The 20,928-nt window shown below is 46.2% G+C and overlaps 1 protein-coding gene across 1 annotated transcript in view; it reads left to right on the forward strand.

The window, feature by feature from the left end:
- Positions 1 to 705: 705 nt before the first annotated feature.
- Positions 706 to 20,928, forward strand: part of LOC308305970 (cysteine-rich motor neuron 1 protein) — a gene marked incomplete at its 3' end in the record, with an annotated part of 95,408 nt that continues 75,185 nt past the window's right edge. The window contains exons 1-3 of the mRNA XM_080750869.1: positions 706 to 1,279; positions 16,409 to 16,570; positions 18,964 to 19,140. Coding sequence (XP_080606995.1) covers positions 940 to 1,279; positions 16,409 to 16,570; positions 18,964 to 19,140 — 679 coding nt within the window. The 5' untranslated portion in view covers positions 706 to 939. The remainder of the gene's footprint in view (positions 1,280 to 16,408; positions 16,571 to 18,963; positions 19,141 to 20,928) is intronic.

Raw genomic sequence — 20,928 nt, forward strand, 5'->3', positions numbered from 1 at the left:
ACTGTAGGCTACTTTCCTGTCTCTGCAAACTGTTAATAAAGTATTCAACCAATCAATCTGTACTGTATAACAAGAGCATATTTTGTGTGTAACAATTGCGTTACAGCACACATTTCAATGCCCCCCTCCCGAAAAAAAAGAAAGAAAAAAAACACACAAATAATGACGTAATTTATGTCACATTGCCGTTTTAGACTGCTTTCAGATGATGATAAAAGTTGCATTCATTGCGCAACGAACAAGGGAGGCTTGCCGATATCTCTCGCTCAAATCCTCCCTCCGTTCTCAACTTGTGACTGGTCGGTGCGTGTGTCAGTCAAGGAGGAGGGGTACCGCTAATTTCTATATGCATGCATGTCAATTTGGGACTTCACATTGCTTTCCCCCCGTGTGTCGCTCGCTGCCCGGATCCTCCGCTCTCCTCCACACACACACGCACTGACGCACACACACACACCGAGCCCTATCAAACTACTCGTGCCTACATGCTGCGTCTGTCTGGGATGTACGACTATTATACACGCGCTCTCTGACTAGAGATCCGACTTTTGGAAGTGCGTCTGTCAGTCTACCTGCCCTCGGCACTGAAGACCGAACCTTTGGATATTGCCTCCCACAGCCTATAAACGTTGGGCTGCTCGTGATTTCGCATCAGCAGCTACGCTACGCTTCGCCGTGGTGGAGCCGGTGGTCTGGAGCCTCTCTCTGTGCCTGCTGTAGACCCAGCAGGCTTGGGGCGAAGGCAGTTACGCAGCTCCATAAAACTTTTATCAGTTTTTTTCGAGAGAGAATATTCTGTTTTGTTTTTGGCAAGTTTGGGAGCCAGCCTTATAAGTCAGAATTAGACACAGCGGAGTTTTATGTGGCTTCTAATTTGACAGGAGGGGGAAGAACGACCAAAAACATCGGAAAACGCGACCCACGTTTTTTTTAAAAAACATGTTCCACAAATGTCTGGTCGCGTTGCTGTTGGATGTCTTCTTTGTGGCGCGGTCGCTGGAGGCGCACGGAGGATGCACGCCATGTGATCTGAGGACGTGTCCCACCAGAGGAGCAGCGGCGGCGGCGTCGCACAACGTTGGCAGCTGCGACGGCAGCGGCCGCAGCCCGGCCAGGGACCCGTGCGGATGCTGCGACCTGCTGCCCGCGTGCACGCGGCTGGAGTGGGAGCCGTGCGGCGGCCAGGACTGGGAGCTGGGCTACTGCGCCCTGGGACTGACGTGCGCCGCCGTCAACGCGAGCGGAGTCGCGGCCGTCCCCGACGTTGGAGTGTGCAAAGGTGCGTAGTGTCATCCACAGTGGGTTCCCAGCCTCCAGGGACTCTCTCTTGGGGGTTTCTTTAGGGCAGCAGTGTTTCTCAAACTTTAACATCTCCCCTTAACTCTGACAGTGTACAAATGGAACCAAATGGACCCCGACGGGTCCATTTGGTTCCATTTGTACACTGTCAGAGTTACAGACTTGTATGGGTCCATTTAGACCCCCCTAAAGGAACCAACAGAGTCCCTGGATTCCAATTTGAGAACCACTGCTTTAGGGCACTGGTTCCCAAACATTGTGTCGGGAGCCATTTGTGGGTCATGGACCAATAGTTATGGGTCACGACTTGAGTAAAATACCCATTTTCTTTTCCCTACAAAATAATATAGCCTATTTCAAAAGATGGAAACCCCTTTGAAATATAGGTCTATCATTTTATTTTTAGATTTTATTTTAAATAATTTGATATATTTTCAAGCAAACACATCTAAGAATTTCCATTAATTATAATAATTAAGAAGTGCTGATCTACAAGCTTCGAAAGTTGTGAGCTTGCCTTGTAGATCTGCTGTTTTCACTATTCTCTTGAGTTCGAGTCTCGAGCTAAATAGTTTGGGAACCACTGCTTTAGGGCTTCTAAATTGACCCTTACTAGTCTCTAACTCTGGCAGTATACAAATGGAACCAAATGGACCCTACTAGGGTCCATTTGGTTCTATTTCCTACAGCTGCCACTAGAGAGTTAAGGCAAGACCTTGAAATGTATACGTTTGACTGAGAACCATTGACCCATACCTGCAGTGATAATCAGCGAATACGATAGGGAGACTCATTCATACATAGTTGGAATGTAGACCTACATGTGCATGGCTGGCTGTGTGCTGCCACTTTGCATTGGACTATAAAATAGCCCAATTAGTTGCTATTACACACTTGTTGACAGTTTAAAACGCATAATTAAATCTGGTACCAGAGTGGCTTGAGGGCATCATCATCATCCCTTTAAGTGCCATGATTGGGTTGCCTGTAGCGTTGAAGCTGTCACTGCTGCTGTGTTGCTGGCAGGGGCGTCACAAGGGGGGGGGGCACTGAGTTACTAGGGCCCAAGGTGGAGGGGCCCTATTTATCTTATAAGTTGGCTATTGAAAAATAGCAGATCTACAATCTCACAGCGCAGCACTGCGAGCTTGTAAATCTGCTGTTTTTGAAAAGTTGTGAAAATGGGTGCAAATCTTTGAATATATGCGTTTGTAACTCAAATTTTGCTTCTGGGGGGTCCCTGGAACGAAATATTTTGAGATGGGGTGGTCCTTGGCCAAATACATATTCATTTTGGGGGTCCTTGACATGAAAAAGTTTGAGCACCACTGACAGAAACATAGGTTTTTCAAAAAAAAAAATCCTTAGAAGGATTTGAAATATTCACAGACTCAAAAAATAGCAGATCTACAAGCTCACAGCGCGGCACCGAGTGCCGCGCTGTGAGCTTGTATATCTGCTATTTTTCAAAAGTTAAAGCACGCAATAATGCGTTCCCTGCCTAATGGGTTAAACCCCCTCCTCCCCCTATGAAGAACATTCATGGGGGGCCCGCAGTGAAGCCTTGCACCCAGGGCCCAGAATTTGGTGCGACACGCCGACACCCCTGTCCCCGACCACCGCCACCAGCACGCAGCAGCTCTGAGGGCTCTTGCCTGCCAAGAGAGGACTCGTGCTCAACAGCTCGCTCTAGTCTCCCCTCAAGCCTCGCCTCGGTCGTGTCTTGTCCAGCTAACAAGCATAGCAATAACTTTGGCAACACAGCCGGTTGGCACCACAGGCCGCACGTCAGCTCTCGTAAAGTTTTAATTCGCCTTGCCATAATCCGACTAGACATCTCTCTCTAAAGAAAAGGGGGGGGAGACAGTGAAACGACCAAATGACCATTTTCATTTGCGTGATTTTTGAAAGGCTTTGGGACTGTGTGCGCATGGAGTGTCCACCAACACTGAATGGTTCAATTGTGTCTCTCCCCCCCCCCACACCCGGATTATGCAGTCTTAATTTGATTCTGAAATAAATAAGCCATCCTTGGCATGGAGGAATTGATTACACAATCAATGGGGCTATAGTTCTGTGTGTGGGTCCCCTCCCCGGGGCTTGGCGGAAAGATTGCAAAAGTCTCCCCGGCAAGTTCTCATCTTGGACAAACCTATGAGTTACAGTGCAGCGCTATAATGCGCTCTTGTCCCTCTCCCGCCCTAAACAGAAGTAGGTTTCTGCAAGATTTTCCTACGTTTCTCCACATGGGGTTACATGTTTTGTTGAGCTTCAAAGAAACGTGTGCCTCTGTGTTAAAGTGAGGTACGAGATGTTGCAGGGGTCGACACTAACGACTGCCCATGGCAGTAAAACCTTCGTAAAACTTTCGGGCAGGTGGAGCTTGCTTTCAGGTTGCCCTGACGGGCAAGTGCGTTCCAGTCTTAGTGAAATATTATTGGGTATTCATAAACATTGCTACCTTTTTACACATTTTGTTTCTCGAATATCCATGCCAAACTTTGCACACTCCTTGGCTGGCAAACCACAACCTCCGCCCCTGATTTCTCACATGCCCTTCTTCTAGCGCCACCATGAGGTTGCTTTTTGCAGACAACATTATTGTGTATACTGTACATGCGACCTGACGGCCGCTTATCTCCCGATTAGGGAGTCTTACTGGTTAAATATTATATTGGGTATTCATAAACATTGCTACCTTTTTACACATTTTGTTTCTCAAAGTGACTGTTGCCACTGCAGTTATCAATTGGATTTAACATGAATCCTACAAGCACAAAGCTTACCCATAATTTTATAATGAATGATTTACTTTTCGGGCAAGCGGGCATGACCTTTGGGCAAGTCGAACATGACCCATGTGCTTGCCCGACAGGCAAGTGCCCCTGAGATAGAGTTCTCAAATTCTGCCCGAACCCGACCATATCCGACCCGACATGTAGGGTAAGGGAGGGCCTGAAATGTATGCTAATTAGTCAGGCCGGGTAGGGCCTCGGGCTCAATGAAAAAAGAAAAGTTAGACTTTTATTACTATTACTCTGTGATAAGAGTCCAAACCCGACCATATACCCGACCCGACCCGAGGTTTTCGGGCCGCGTATGGCCTAAAATGTATGCTAACTAGTCGGGCCGGCCCAGTTAGGGCCTGGCCTTCATTTTCAGGCCCGTTGAGACCCTAGTGTCAACCCCTGTGTTGAGTGTTTCAAGTCTCTGAAGGAGTGAAGGAGCAGTGATCACCTCCCCCTGTGAGATGAGTAGCCTGGTTAAGGACCCCTGGTCGGTGCCCTCCTCCACCTGCACTGTCTCCAGACTGCTCCGGAGTGATTCAAAGGGACTGACGGGAGCAGAGGAGAGAAAAAGCATGCCCCTACAGGGCGTCCGGACCCCCTTGACCCTGCCCTCCTATCCCCTCCCTCTAGTCTACGGGGTGGTCCTGGGGTTGGGGGGTATGGGTCTCTGGCCCCCGGGCATCCCAGGAGATGCTATACTGCTGATTGGGGGCCCATTTACAATTTGTAGGAGTTTTTTTTACCGGGGTCTGGAAGACAGGACACCCTGCCACCTCCTCTTCCATGCTGCTGCAGGAGCCGCTCTGCCAATTAACAGCTTTGGAAGGGGGCGGGAGAGCTAATCGTCACTGTCGGGCAGAAACCTTGTATCTCCATGTTTAAAATGTGGATGTTTTCTTTCGTAATGTAAAGTCCTGCTTCATCATACAAGGCTGTCGCACAAAAGTAGTGAAAATAGCAGATCTTGTGTGCTTATACTGTAGATCAGGGGTCTTCAACAGGGGGGCCTCCAAATCTTTGTGTGATAGAATTTCTTTTTCTCCTTTTTTATATTAACCACTTGAACCCTAGTGTCCATATTGAGAGAACTTTAGCCAAAAATAGCAGATCTACAAGCTCACAACGCCTCACGCTGCGAGGTGTTGTGACCTTGTAGATCGGCTATTTTCGGCAAAGAACTTTGGTGTAGAGGGGGAAAAAGAGCAGACTAAGTACAGAGTGAAAGGTCAAGTTTTATAAGTATTGACGGTTCAAGTGGTTAAATATCTGGAAACACAAATGTACATGAATCCAAAATACACTGATGATTGTGCTGAAACTATATGAACGATGAAACTATATGGAATCTATGAAAAGGTTGTGGGGGTCTCTGCTTCATCTCTCTCTCAACTAAGGGGTCCTTGGCCTGAAAACGTTGAAGACCCCTGCTGTAGATCATCTATTTTCACTATTTTAAATCATTTTTAAATGATTTAATCACAAAACGAACAGTTGTGGACACTGGACATACAAGGCTTCCACCCGACAACAGCGTAATGGTTCTTCTGATTGTGTCATGCTCTCTGGTCTCATGGCTCAGAGAACCCCGCCCCCCCCCCACACACACACAAACACACAGGGGCGTCACAAGGGGGGGAAAGTGGGCCTGAGTTACTAGGGCCCAAGGTGGGGGGGAGCTTAATTATTTTCTGCTTTAGCTTTTGAAGAATAGCATATATACAAGCTCACAGCGCGGCACCGAGTGCCACGCCGCGAGCTTGCAGATCTGCTATTTTTGAAAAGTTGTGAAAATGTGTGCAAATGTCTTTTTTTACTCACATTTTGCTTCTAGGGGGTCCCTGGAACTAAATATTTTGAGATGGGGGTCCGTGGCCAAATACATATCATTTTGGGGTCCTTCACATGAAAAAGTTTGAGCACCACTGACATAGAAACATTAGATTTTTCAAAAAACCTTCAAAGACTTTTCACGTTTTTTCAGAAAAAATAGCAGATCTACAAGCTCGCAGCACGGCACTCGGTGCCGCGCTGTGAGCTTGTATATCTGCTATTTTTCAATAGTTAAAGCACAACATAACTCGGTGAATCCTTGTACCCAGGGCCCAGAATTTGGTGCGACACCCCTGCACACACAAACACACACAGATACACTGACACACGCACGCTCTCCCTTCCCAGGGGTCTCGGTGGGGGTAAGTCAACACCTCCCGGTGTGTTTGCAGGGGCCACAAATCGTCAGGCCCCCTGGCTAACCTGGAGAGGCTGATCCCCGATTTCCCTCCTCCGAACCCGGGGGCCAGCGTCTTAAAGTGATTATAGGCTCGCAATCAGCAGCAGGGGCTAAATGTTTCCGCTCTCTGATCCCCTTGCTTTTCTGCTCGCAGCCTTTTCGCTTTTCTTTTTTTCTGGGTGGTCATTGGTCAATAATATCTGGCGTAGAGTAGGTGTCGGGTTTGGAGACATAACAACACGCGTTATGGACCAGGAGGCGCTTGGGACATTCAGTGAAAGGGAGGCATTGTGATGTGACTAGTACAGGGCAGGGGTCTTCAACGTTTTCAGGCCAAGGACCCCTTAGTTGAGAGGGAGATGAAGCAGGGACCCCCCCACAACCTCTTCATAGATTCCATATAGTTTCATTGTTTGACAGCACAATCATTAGTGTATTTTGGATTCATGTCCATTTGTGTTTTTTAGATATTTAACCACTTGAACCATCCATACTTAATAAACTTGACCTTTCACTCTGTACTTAGTCTGCTCTTTATCCCCCTCTACACCAAACCTCTTTGCCGAAAATAGCCGATCTACGCAGCGCGAGGGGTTGTGAGCTTGTAGATCTGCTATTTTTGGCTAAAGTTCTCAGAATATATTATGGACGCTAAGGTCACAAAGATTTGGAGGACCCCCTATAGTAACTCTGAGGACCCCCTAGGGGTCCCGCACCCCCTGTTGAAGACCCTTGGACTAGTATTTGTGGAGAAGTCGTGGATTTGGATTAGCTAAAAAGCTATGGGGCTTTTAAGCCGTGACATCATTTTGTAGTCAGACCTCCAAACAGATTTATTGTCAATATCTGTCCCTCGCTATTTCAACAGATCCGAGACAAAGATAACGACTAAAGTATAATTCTACCACTTTCCTTTCAACAACAAAGAGAAGAAAAATTAGTAAATAGTAAAAATAGTAAAAAGATTGGCAAAAGTTTGCCTACAAAATGATGTCAGACTTAACAGCCCCTATGGTTGAAGTGAAAGTGAAAGTGACGTGCGGCAGGCAGACGCTGTTGCCTCTCTCAAGTGTGTTGTTGTCACCCTCAGTTCCTGCTATCATGGGAGAGTTATTATTATTTTTAAAGATATTTTTGGGGGCTTTTCTGCCTTTTTTCATAGCACAGTAGGTAGACAGGGAGAGAGATGCAGCAAAGGCCGTCGGGATCGGGATTCGAACCCGCAACACGCTGTCAGGCACCAGAGACTACGCATTATGCACCTGGACCGCTAGACCAGGAGAGCTTTTTATTAATCGCCTCTGTGAGACTATAAACATCGCCAAGTACCTTGGGCCTCTTTCACCATATCAAACCCAGCCGGCTATCTTTCAACTCCTCTGAGCTATAGCAGCAAAACGTTTCGTTTTGACGTTCTTCGCTGCGCTCGTGCTCCTGTCTTCCGACACCCTCCCACACACGCTCGGCCCGGCTCGAGGGCCACTTAACATACCACCTGACTGACCCGCCTGTCCTAAAGGGACCGGACGCGCCGTCCACTTTACTCCTTCACATGCCGTCCACGTCCTCCTATTCCTACAGCATTATCTAATGTTTCAAAGACTTCCTTTTTAGCCTGCTATCAGCCGGGGGTGGGGTGGGGGGGCCTGGCTTCGGAGGTCAGCTTTCTCGTTCGTCCTGGCCCCGGATGCCAAGACAAGCAGTCTCCGTGGCTGAGAGAGGGGGTCCCCCGAGACGCGCCCGCAGAACCCAGAACGAGAGCCTTCGCCAGGCCAGAACTAACTGGAGCAAGTCCAGACCTATACCTGACCTGGCCAGACCACAGCAGGGACGTGCAGAGAATGGCAGGGGCTGATATTTCTAAAAGTGCCTTTTGGTGAAAACATCGAAAATGGCAGAAGGTCTGCTATTTTCGATGCTTGATTTCTACACAGAGAGGGAAATTCTTTCAACATAAGATGCTGCATTCAAGTTCAGGAGAGTTAGGACAAGGCAATTCTCTTGAATGCTGCCTTCGGGTATGGCATGGAAAGTGGGCATTTGCATTTCTTTCACCATAGTAAAAACTGTATTCATGTTCTGGAGAGGGTACTTTTTACTGCCAGATAAAAAGGCAGGGGCTCAAGCCCCCTTTAATGTCTAATGTGTGCATGTGCCTGGACCACACCGAACCTGGCCTATGCTCAGATAAGGGTCAAGCCACGCTGCTAGACCCAGCTGACACAAACTTTGGAGAATGGTGGTTTCTCTCTCTCCAGGTTCAGAGTAATCATTAGCTAATAACAGACTACCCCCCCCTCCCTCCCCCCAACCATAATCATTCATTTATTATGTCTGCACCCCCCCCCCTCTCATTCTCCTGCGCAGGGGCGTCACAAGGGGTAGGAAAGTGGGACTGAGTTACTAGGGCCCAAGGTGGAGGGGCCCTAGTAACTTTAGCTATTGAAAAATAGCAGATATACAAGCTCACAGCACGGCACCGAGTGCCACGCTGCGAGCTTGTAGATCTGCTATTTTTTTAAAAGTCGTGAAAATGTGCGCAAATCTTTGAATATATGTATTTTTTAATGAACATTTGTAACTAAAATTTTGCTTCTGGGGGGTCCCTGGAACTAAATATTTTGAGATTGGGGGGGGGGTCCTTCACATGAAAAAGTTTGAGCATCACTGACATGGAAACATAGGTTTCTTGGCACACATTTCCACGATTTTTCAAAAATAGCAGATCTACAAGCTCGCAGCGCGGCACTCGGTGCCACGCTGTGAGCTTGTAGATCTGCTATTTTTCAATAGCTAAAGTATAAAATAATTAAGGCCCCTCCACCTTGGGCCCTAGTAACTCAGTGCCACTTCCATCCCCCCTTGTGACGCCCCTGACCACCACCTTCTCAATGAAAATACTCTCCCAGGCAGGCACAGGAAGGCCTCGGTGTGGAAAAAATGTTGAGGTGAGGATCATTTTAAGGTGAAAAGGAAATCATGGAGAACGTTTTTGCCGAGGCGGAGCGGAAGGCTGGGGGGGTGAAAAGGCTCTTGTGTCCTGGCTGTCTGGCAGTGTGTCTGGGTGAGCCACGACCTCCTGTACCTACCGACAGACAGACAGTTTCTTTGCTATTTGACATTTCAAGGGTAAAGATAATATTACGGTATTTTCATCTCTGCCTCTGCTTTCCCATTCACTTCCCTGAGCTTGGCTGTCTCATGTCATAGGGACCATGAGCATCTGCCATCATCCATTAGGTTTACTTTACTCAGTCTCTGCTGGGGTGGCAGCCAGGTTGGCCTCAATGCAAGAAGCCCACTAGTAGCCTCGGTACCCAGGGTTTTGTTTTATTAGTGTGGTTGCTATAGGCAACACACTATTGTATTCGGTCAGAGAATTCTTTCCCAGCAAAGTGAACCTGTGTCCTGCAAACTTTCTGAGTAATGTTAGTCATGCTTCACTTGACATCACAATACATAATATACTAAGTAAGACGCCTCAGGGCGACAAGCGACCACAGTGATGTGGACATCAGGGTAGTGGACATCAGGGATCTCCATATATGGGCATAAAATGGATTTGTTCCCCTGGAATTACAGGGATCTCCATATATGGGCATAAAAGGGATTTGTTCCTCCTGGCATCACAGTGATCTCTCTAACAGGGCATCATTAATATTGATGACATCAGGGAACTCCATATATGGGCATAAAAGGGATTATGTTAGTGTGACATCACAGTGAAGCCAGAGCGTGATGTCAGAGCGACAAACCCATTCTGGTAGAGTGGTTCCCCTATGATGTCAAAGCCAAGCTGCCCTTGAGCAAGGCACTGAAACCAAAAAAATCACACCGTGTGAAATGAGCGGTGCTATTTATTGGTTCATTTCATCAAACGTTGCGCTAGCCAATCACAGCACATCATGCGAAGCTTAGGGCCAATGGGACCCTGGCGTACAACAAAGATGGTCCTGTACAGAGCCCTAGAATGGAGAGTTGCGTCACTCCCGTTCACTTCATGGGGCCAGGTCTTCTACGCACACATCTATTGGCGTATAGTGACAAACGGCCAACCGGAAGTTTACAAAATGCATTGAAGTCTATGAGGTGTAAAGTGACAATGAACCACGTGACCAGCGCTGTTTCTGACCCCGCGGTGACACCACTCTCTGATTATACTGCTCTGGTCCTGTAGAGCTGTTCTGCGACTGCGACTGACCCTGCTCTGATTTAGCTGATGTAATGTACAGAGAACTGTATGGAAATCTAGATAACCACCTTCAACCTGGCGTCCCTGTTTTTGTGTATAAGTTATTATAGGCAAACACTGGCAAACAATTTAAATGCTTAAAAGAAATTCAAATACGTGACAATCCGTTTTGGTGACGTGACCGAGTCGTATGACAGTGTATGAAATAGGGCTTAAGAAGTGACCCTTGAGAGAGTGTTGCAAGAAGCTTCTGCCGTCATTCTGGTTTAAGCTAGTACCTCCTGAACGGAAAAACAAAAGTGCAAGTTTCTTCCAAAACATGATGATATCTGTTTCGGATTATTAGGAATCAGCATGTGACTTTTATTACTATTTACAGTACTTGAAAAGGGAAAGCAGCGGCATTCCTTTCCTACCCCATCATTTTGACTCGTTCCATTGTTGTTTCTCCAACGCAGCTTCGCGGAGGTTGAAAGGGATTCTGATTCGGCGGGAACCTTCATCACTCACTTTAGTGGGTTTAGTCAGACACTTGAATTGATTTACTTTACTATAGCGGCATAATGGAGCACTTGAATTGATTTACTTTACTAGCAGCGTAATGCTATACGAGTCTTTGTGTAATGTCGTTTGTCCATCGTTGCATTATTCCAAGGGGTCTTCAACGTTTTCAGGCCGAGGACCCCTTAGTTGAGAGAGAGAGATGAAGCAGGGACCCCCACAACCTTTTCATAGATTCCATATAGTTTAGTAGTTTGACAGCACAATCATGGGTATTTTGGATCCTTGTCAATTTGTGTTTTCAGATATTCACTTGTACTGTCAATACTTAATAAACTTGACCTTTCACTCTGAACTTAGTCTGCTCTTTTTCCCCTCTACACCAAACCTGTTTGTCGAAAATAGCTGATCTACAAGCTCACAACGCCGAGGCGTTGTGAGCTTGTAGATCAGCTATTTTCGGCTAAAGTTCTCAGAATATGGACGCTAGGGTTCAAGAGGTTAATATAAAAAAAAACTAGAAAAAATAAGTCACACAAAGATTTGGAGTACCCCCTGTGGTAACTCTGAGGACCCTTGCATTATTCAATTCAATTATCTTCTATTATAGTAACAAATCACAACAAGGTGTCTCAGTCGATACACATTACGCATAGAGCAGACTCGGAGACCCAATGTCCCCCAGTGAGCAAGCTGTGCTGACAACGTGGCAACGAAAAACTCCCATAACCCATTAAAACCGGGAAAGCATCCGTGTTTCTTGCAAAAAATAGCAGTTATACAATCTCATAGCGCGTCAGCCGCGCTATGAACTTATAGATCTGCTGTTTCGAACATTTGTGCAAATCTTTGCTTCTGGGAGTCCCTGGAAGAAAATACTTTGAGATAAGGGATGGTGGCCAAATACAGTATAGGCCCTGTGTCATTTTGGTGAGCACCATTGATAAACACAGGTTTTTCGTAATGAGTAAAGGGGAAAAATCCTCGATTAAAACCAGGGTCCAGGTTGGGCAGCCAATAGGGAAATTAAGCGGCGCGTTTCTAATACGGCGACGTGAGGCGGGACTACGGCTGCTATGACGCAATCGCCGTTGCGGTCCAAATTGTTAAGCAAAGAGCCGTCGGCCACGGGGTCCCACCTCTTTCACTGAACGCTTTGGTTCCCATGGCGACGCGTCAACGCAGCAGGCGTAGTAGGTGCAACGTGGAAAGGGACCTTCTGGCGTAGTCCAGACGGCTGCTACGGCGGCAGGTTGATCTATCGAGTGCTGATCATTTCCGGTTGCCGTTGCTTGATGGAGTGTGTGTGTGTGTGTGTGTGTGTGTGTGTGTGTGTGTGTGTGTGTGTGTGTGTGTGTGTGTGTGTGTGTGTGTGTGTGTGTGTGTGTGTGTGTGTGTGCTGGCACGTGCACACATAGACATCAAAGGGGCCTTGCGCCCCTGCCCTTTTATCCGTCTGTAAAAAGTGCCCTCTCCAGACCATGAATGCAGTTTTCGCTATGGTGAAAGAAATGCAAATGCCCTCTTTCCATGCCATACCTGAAGGCAGCATTCAAGAGCACTTTCCAAACTCTCCTGTACTTGAATGCAGCATCTTATGTTGAAAGTATTGCCCTCTCTGTGTAGAAATCCATGCCCTTACGCCACATCTCCAGTATATTCATTTGATGATGCTTAGTTCAGTGTGGCATCAAGCACCGCAGCGCGACGCATTGTGAGCTTGGAGGTCTGCTATTTTCGATATTTTCACCAAAAGGCCTTTTTAGACATTTCAGCCCCTGCCTCTCTGACATTCTCTGCACGTCCCTGTGTGTGTGTGTGTGTGTGTGTGTGTGTGTGTGTGTGGAGGGGGTTATTTGGTGTTACTGTGTCTTGGCCTGCTGCCAGCAGGCGGGCAATGAACCTGAGCGTGTGTATGACCACCCTGGTCGGGTCTCTATTAAATCAGAGTGGGGGAATGTGTCCGCGTACTCTTTGTATATACGCGCGTACGGTACGTGTTTATGTGTGCGCTCATTTGTGCATGTATAGTAGACCGTGGCCGCTGATAACTGGGGGACGGAGAGGTTTTATCCTCCGATTCCCCGGGTCCGTGGCGGTTATTTATCTCAGTGGTTCTCAACCTTTTCAGGCCACGACCCCCAAAATAATCATATTTTAACTGGGGACCTCCCATCCTGACGAGCTCTAAGAGTTGAGGCATTACATTTTGTATAACACGGTTCTATTGTGGAAATAGCAGATCTATATGCTCACAACGCCTCGCGCTGCGAGGCGTTGTGAGCATGTCGATCGGGTATTTAATATTTTACAATTTGGCCAATGTTTAATTTGACATTTTAGAGGTATTAAAAAGTCCTTCAATTGTCAATTTAGAAAGGTGCATTTTACCCTCTATAGACTCAAACCTTATGTTGGTTTGTTTACTGTTGAGTGAGAAAACAACATTGCACATTAAGTTAATCACCTGGGGACCCCCCAAAATAAATTGGGGACCCCTCTGGGGGTCCCGACCCACAGGTTGATAACCACTGATTTAACTCATTAGGTATGGGGGATGGATGCCCGCTTACTCACTCTCTCTCTCTCCCACCATAAGCCCTCATGCTTAAGCTCAATAGGCCAGAACAAGGGTGTAATGCATTGGTGTAAATGAGGTATGTTGCAATTGACCTTGAGAGAGAGAGAGAGAGAGAGAGAGAGAGAGAGAGAGAGAGAAGATGGACACCCTGGGAGGGCCCCACAGTGTGGAACAAAAGCAAACAAATGGACTCTTGCCTGCAGGGACATGCTGGGCCCCTGATTCAGCCCGGGAAAAAGAGTTGGAGAGGCCCTCATTGCGCGCTATAGAGAGAGATCTCTCTCTATAGTGCTGCTGCTACTCAAAGATTTGCCATTTCAGATCATGACAAGTGACAAACCAGTGGGCCAATTACTGTACATGAGTTATATTTCGTCGTTGTCGGGTGGAAACCTTGTACACTCTAAAAACTGCTGGGTCAAAAACAACTCAACTTGGGTTATTTTTGATCCAACTCACGGGTCAAATAGGGACCGATGCCCAGTTTGGTTATTTTAACGCAAGAAATTTGGTTATGAATTTTGACCCATTATTTGGGTCAAATAAATAACCAAATTATTTGTTTAAAATGACCCAAGATTGCAGTCAATATAACTCAAGTTTTGGGTTGAGTGGGCTGAATGAATACAACCTACATATGCATGGTCTGGAGAATGACAATGCCAATATTATCTGACAATAACATAATATCAGAAATGTTTCAGGGTTTCTTCACAGATGATTTGTTCAAAATCTAGTAATATCAACATAAAAGTGCATGATTATATATGCAACAATGTTGATAATACTATAATCAGAATAGTTTAGAGAAGAAAAACAAAATAATCTCAATATTACCATGAGTTCTTCTCTTTCAGACCAGCTGGGGGAGGGAGCTCAACCCTAAGCTAGCAGCCAAACACTTACGGTTAGGGTTTAGGCTCAAATACTGACAAATCAAATTCAGACATATGACAGTCAGCTTGCCGAGGCAGACACATGGATATGACATATTTAGCATTTTTAGCTCCCAACAGCTTAGAAAATGTCTCTGGAAACCTAGACAAATGCTTTTCCCAGCATGCTTTGCAAACAGGTTTATGGTGCCTGTCCCCTGATTGGCCCAAAGCTAGACCACTGACCCAAGTATATGGGTTACCACTAACCCCAAAAACGGGTCACCCCCAGATAAATATTACCTAACTCGAACAACCCTGGAATTGGGTCAAAATAATATTCCAATAACTCAAGGAAGGGTTGTGGCTCTGAGAAAGGACCCCGAAATTTGACCTAACACAAATGACCCATGATTTGGGTCAAGAAATGACCCATGAGTTTTTACGTCCAAAACTGTTAAATGATTTAAACTAAATCAATACTTTTGTGCAACGGCCTTGTATGATGAAGCAGGGCTTTGATTTGCGAAAACATTTATAAATTTGAAACTTGGAGATAGGAGGTGTCTGCCCGACAGTGACGATTTACTTTGTTGGCCGCCCAGCCCCCAAAATGGAACGAAGGCCGATATTTAATTTTTAATTTTTTCCTAATGGCCGGCCTGGACCGGCCGGGAATGAACCGGCCGTTCGGGAGTTGTCCCGCTTTTCCCAATGGCCAGCACGTCCCTGCTTGCCTGGCCGAGGCAGCGCAGCGCGACACAGAAGACGCCGAGGCAGGCCAGCAGCTCTGCTCCTCCGGGTCTTTTCCAGTAATAATGATCCCTCCGTGGGATGTGTGTGTGTCGCAACAGAAGCCAAGCGTTATGTGGTCTCTCTTTAGCACACAGCGCTCCCCAAAGCAGCGGTTCTCCCAACGTTTTTGCGTCAAGGACGCCCCGAAATTGATTGATTGTATTTGGGCCGCGGATCCCATCTGAAAAGATTTTTGGTCATAAAAGGTCAAAATTAGACCAATTATTTCATGCATTTTTCATGATAAAAAAGAAAAAAGTGTTGCAATGCTCCCTGGGTGCAACCTGCGCTGTGCGTTGCATAAGCCGAAGTTCTCGAATTTGGCGGAAGTGCTGCGTTTAAGGGAAGTTACGTCATGTGGTGCATGTGGTGCGTGTTTACTTCGGATCCCCCAGCTAAACAAACCGAAATTGATTGAAGCTCTTAACTCACTCTTAATAGATGTAACTTTGTCAGAATCCATGTTTTTGTTTGGATATTGTCAACTGAAGGAGCGGGAGAATTATAACGCAGGGGTCTTCAACGTTTTCAGGCCGGGGACCCCCAAACTGGTGGGGAGATGGAGCAGGGACCCCCTACCACCTCGTAGGGTGGGGGGGTCGGGGCTACGACATATTTTTTATTTTAAACATGTACAAGTTACAGCGAGCAGGGTGGGCCGTACCACAACCATTTCTAAACATACTACTTAACTGAGAACAAATGTCAATAATATCAACAATATGTCAATTGCATAGTAATCATGTATTCAAGCTATTCAAAATGGATAGAATCATGATTTATTTTTAACATAAATGTGGAAAATGGCAAAAAAAAAAAAAAATGAAATCTTTTTTTTTTTTTTTTTAAGCAATAATTTCGCGGACCCCCTGCAGTACCTCCGCGGACCCCCTAGGGGTCGCGGACCCCCTGTTGAAGACCCCTGTAGGGCATAAAATGAACCTGTACGTACAGGTCCATCTGGTTTTTTACACTCAAGAGTTAAAGATCTATAAGGGTCCAATTGGCCACCAACTCTCCATCATGTAAGTGGGGACCACCTGGAACCCCCTCAAGGACAACTGGTTGAGAACCACTGCTCCTAGTCTGAAGCATATGCCACCATGTCATGTGACTCATGTCAACTCCTTCTGAACCTCCCAACAGCGCTCCCTGACTTCCCGGAGGCAGGCCTGGAGGACGAGCGCTGTCCCCTGATGACGGGTTGCGACAGAGCCGGGGGCCAGTGTGTGTGCGACGCGCGGCATTCCTGCCTAGGCTCCTTCACCTACCCCGACCAGGAGAGCTGCCTGAAGGCCAGTAAACCAGGTGAGTGCTCCCCCAACCTGCCACAATTACACACGTACACGCACACGCAGGCACGTGCACACATAGACATCAAAGGGGGCTTGAGCCCCTGCCCTGTAAAAAGTGCCCTCTCCAGACCATGAATGCGTTTTTTGCAATGGAGAAAGAAATGCAAATGCCCCTCTTTGCATGCCATACCTGAAGGCAGCATTCAAGAGAATTGCCTTGTCCAAACTCTCCTGAACTTGAATGCAGCATCGTATGTTGAAAGAATTGCCCTCTCTCTGTGTAGAAATCCATGCCGTTACTCCACATCTCCAGTATTGACTTGATTATGCTTAGTTCAGTGTGGTATCAAGCACCGGAAATAGCCGCAATTTTAGGTCTGCTATTTTCGATATTTCCACCAAAAGGCCTATTTTAGAAATGTCAGACCCTGCCCCTCTAACATTCTCTGCACGTCCCTGCGTACACGCACACGCACACCAACGACGACGTGCCCACCAAACAATCTGTAAAGCGTCGTTGCTACTGTCGTCATTTTCAATACTGACCACTTTCGGAAACCATCCCCGTGATGCAATATGCAGACGATACAATACCGGTATTATGTGAAAAAGATATGTTTTGAAATTGTGCAATTCATAAACGTAAAAAAATAATAATAATCTAGAAATGGCAATTCATCAGTTGAAAAAACGAGGTCTGTCGAATTACCAGCATCAATAGAAATAATATCCGTCAGTCCCAACGTGATGGACGTCACATGGACGTGCCGGTCGACGTTGTTTGGACGGCCAACGGATGTTGGCGTGTTTGAATGGTACGTGTTGTACACACACAGAGCCCAAGTACACTGACTTCCAGTTAGACAGAAGGGGGAAGAATGCCATCCATTGAGAGTAGTTAATCCACAGCAGATGTGCCTCTTTAGGTGACTAATGCCAATTACAAATCATAGTGATGACACACATGTTCGGGGTTTGTCTAGTGGCGCTCTGCTGCCACACTCACTCTTCACTGGTGCCGTTGGCGTCTGTGACTCACCGATCACTGTGGTGTAAAGCAAGGGGTCTTCAACAGGGGGTCCGGGACCCCCTAAGGGGTCCTCAGAGTTACCACAGATGGGCTGCCAAATCTTTGGGTGATATGGTCGATATTCGGAGAACTTTAGCCAAAAATAGCAGATCTACACGCTCACAACGCCTCGCGCTGCGAGGCGTTGTGAGCGTGTAGATCGGCTATTTTCGGCAATTAGGTTTGGTGTAGAGGGGGAAAAGAGTAGTAAAAGTATTGACGTGGTTAAATATCTGAAAAGTGAAAACACAAATTGACATGAATGCAAAATACACTGATGATTGTGCTGTCAAAAGATGAAACTATATGGAATCTATGAAAAGGTTGTGGGGGTCCCTGCTTCATCTGTTTCTCAGCTAAGGGGTCCTTGGCCTGAAAACGTTGAAGACCCCTGGTAACTAAGTACGGTACTTAAGTAAAAATTGGAGTTATTTGTAATTCACTTGAGTATTTCCAATTTCCAATACTTTTACTTCTACTCCACTACATCTCAGATCCAAATATTGTACTTTTACTCCACTACATTTATTTGAAAACTTTAGTTACTAGTTACTTTGCAGATATTATAATATTACTAGTAAGACGCCTCAGGGCGACATGCGATATACGACATGCGATATACATACGATATACATGCGATACAGATGGCCAATTCTTGGCCATCTGGCCAGCGATGTATATCGGACCAGTTACCCATATATGGAGACCCCTGGTACCCATATATGGAGGTCCATGTACTGTATATAGTACATCCCTTTTATACAGGGAGATCCCTGTCTGAACCAGCCACACAGATATGGGCTGTCTTCCTCCATACATGGGCATTTCCATATGAAGTCCTGTTAAATATGGGCTTAATATTGATGCCATCAGGGATCTCCATGTATGGGCATAAAAGGGATTATGTTAGATTGGTTCCCATGACATCACAACATCCAATATCTTTACATACATAAGACACTTTAGACGTATTTATCCTGGGCTATTCTACAAGCTCACAATGCGACACGTTGTGAGCTTGTAGATCTGCTATTTTAAAACATTTGGTACTTTTACTTTTGGTACATTTTGATGCCAACACTTTCTTACTTTTACTCAAGTACATTTTGAATTCCAGACTTTTACTTGTAGCAGAGAGTTTATGTCGCAGTATTGCTACTTTTACTCAAGTAAAACATGCAAGTACCTTTTCCACCACTGATCACTGTGGTGTGTGTGTGTGTGTGTGTGTGTGTGTGTGTGTGTGTGTGTGTGTGTGTGCGTGTGCGTGTGCGTGTGTGTGCGTGTGTGCGTGTGTGTGTGTGTGTGTGCGCGTGCGCCTTGCATCTGGCTTCCAGAGGGTCGAAGGCACGAGCACCGCGGTGAGAGGCACAGGGAGAAGTTTGTGGGGCCCTCCAACCCGGCGTGCATGTTCTCTGGATGTAACCTAACAGCCGAGGGCTGCCTGTGCGAGTCCCAGAGCTGTCACCATCACTTCTCCTACATCAACCGCAGCCAGTGCCAGGAGGCCGCAGGTAAACCTTCACATGACCCTTGCTACTACATTAACGGCAAGCTATTTAGCTAAGTTTTTGAGATACTGAAATAGATTCACCCTTGCTACTGTATGTGGCATTTACATAACAGCATTTTATCTTTCCATTTGGGTTCCACGTGGAATATAAACATTGACATAAGGCAGTGGTTCTCAACCTGTGGGTCGGGACCATGATTTTGGGAGGTCCTCAGATGATGAACTTAATGGGCAACGTTGTTTTCTCACTCAACAGTGAACAAACCAACATAACGTTCACATGTATAGAGGGTATCTGCACATTTCTAAAGTGACAATTTAAGGACTTTTCAAGACCTATAAAATGACAAATTAAACATTGTTCAAATTGTTAGAGGAAGAAATTGTGAAAATAGCCGATCTACATGCTCACAACGCCTCGCGTTGCGAGGCGTTGTGAGCATGTAGATCGGCTATTTTCACAATAGAACCGTGTAATACAAAATGTGACGCCTCAACTCTTACAAGTGCTCATCAGGGTTGGGGGGAGGGGGATCCCCAATTCAATTATGATAATTTTGGGGGGATATGTTGAGAACCACTGACATGAAGTACACTACTGCTAACTGCTGTAGAGGCTTTTGCCCCCCCGCTCTACAAATCACCTTGAGGAGAGCACAGCATGCTGTGAATCTGATTCCCCAGACAGTGCATACTTGAGCGAACGCGCCGTCGTTGCCTGAATATTTACACTTCAATGAGTCATTTGCAGCCATGGACTCATGCTGAGAGTCGGCACTACCTGTGAAAAGTCCCAGGGCCCTCAGGGTCCTGGCAGGCACGTATAGCGTGGTCCACTGCACCTCCTATGCCAAGTTGCCAGCATCCAGACTAGCAGGGGTTGGGTAGTCGGGGGATATCTTAAAAAGTCCTGGAATAAATTCCTTACCAAATGATTTCTTCACCAAAGTGTTTGTAAAGGTGTCTAGTAACACATCTCACAAAGACTGAAATTCAGTTTCCCTAGGAGAATCCTTGACAGCTGCTGAAAGTTGGGGTCCCATTAAATTAACTATACAGGATAAAACACACCAAAATAAATATGCTTTAAGTAGCATGTGAGGGGTCAAACTAGGGTTTTTTCATGATTCTCAATCCAATGCAAGCATTTGTTTTGCACGAAAAACATTCCTTGGCGTAAAGGCAGCTCCCACAAAACTGTGAAAAGTGATGACTCATCACTAAACCATAGTTTTATGGGGGCATTTTTAGCCCAAGGAATGCTTTTCATGCAAAACGAATTCTTGCAATGGATTCAGAATCATGAAAAGCCCCTAGTTTGACCCCTCACATTTACTTAAAGCATATTTATTTTGGTGTGTTTTATCCTGTATAGTTGATTTAATGGGACCCCAACTTTCAGCAGCTGTCAAGCATTCTCCTAGGGAAACTGAATTTCAGTCTTTGTGAGATGTGTTACTAGACACCTTTACAAACACTTTGGTGAAGACATTTTTTGGTAAGGAATTTATTCCAGGATATGACACTATTTCTGAAGATATCCCCCGACTAGGGGGGAAAGGGGCGAGAGAAAGAGGGAGACAGCGGCGGCGAAGCTGATGGAAAGAATGAGTGGGAAAAGAGAGGGAAAGATTGATGGTGACGGAAGAGAGAACGGTGTACAGAGAGAGAGAGAGAGAGAGGGAGGACTGAAAAGTGATAAAGTGTGAAGAGACAGATAGAGCAACAGAAGGGAGACCGTGTCCATTAAAAGAGACAGATTTGCTTGTACTTGCGGACGGAGACATGA

The sequence above is a fragment of the Nannobrachium achirus genome (genome assembly GCF_963921795.1).
Source record: "Nannobrachium achirus genome assembly, chromosome: 20".
In the NCBI taxonomy this organism is placed as follows: domain Eukaryota; kingdom Metazoa; phylum Chordata; class Actinopteri; order Myctophiformes; family Myctophidae; genus Nannobrachium; species Nannobrachium achirus.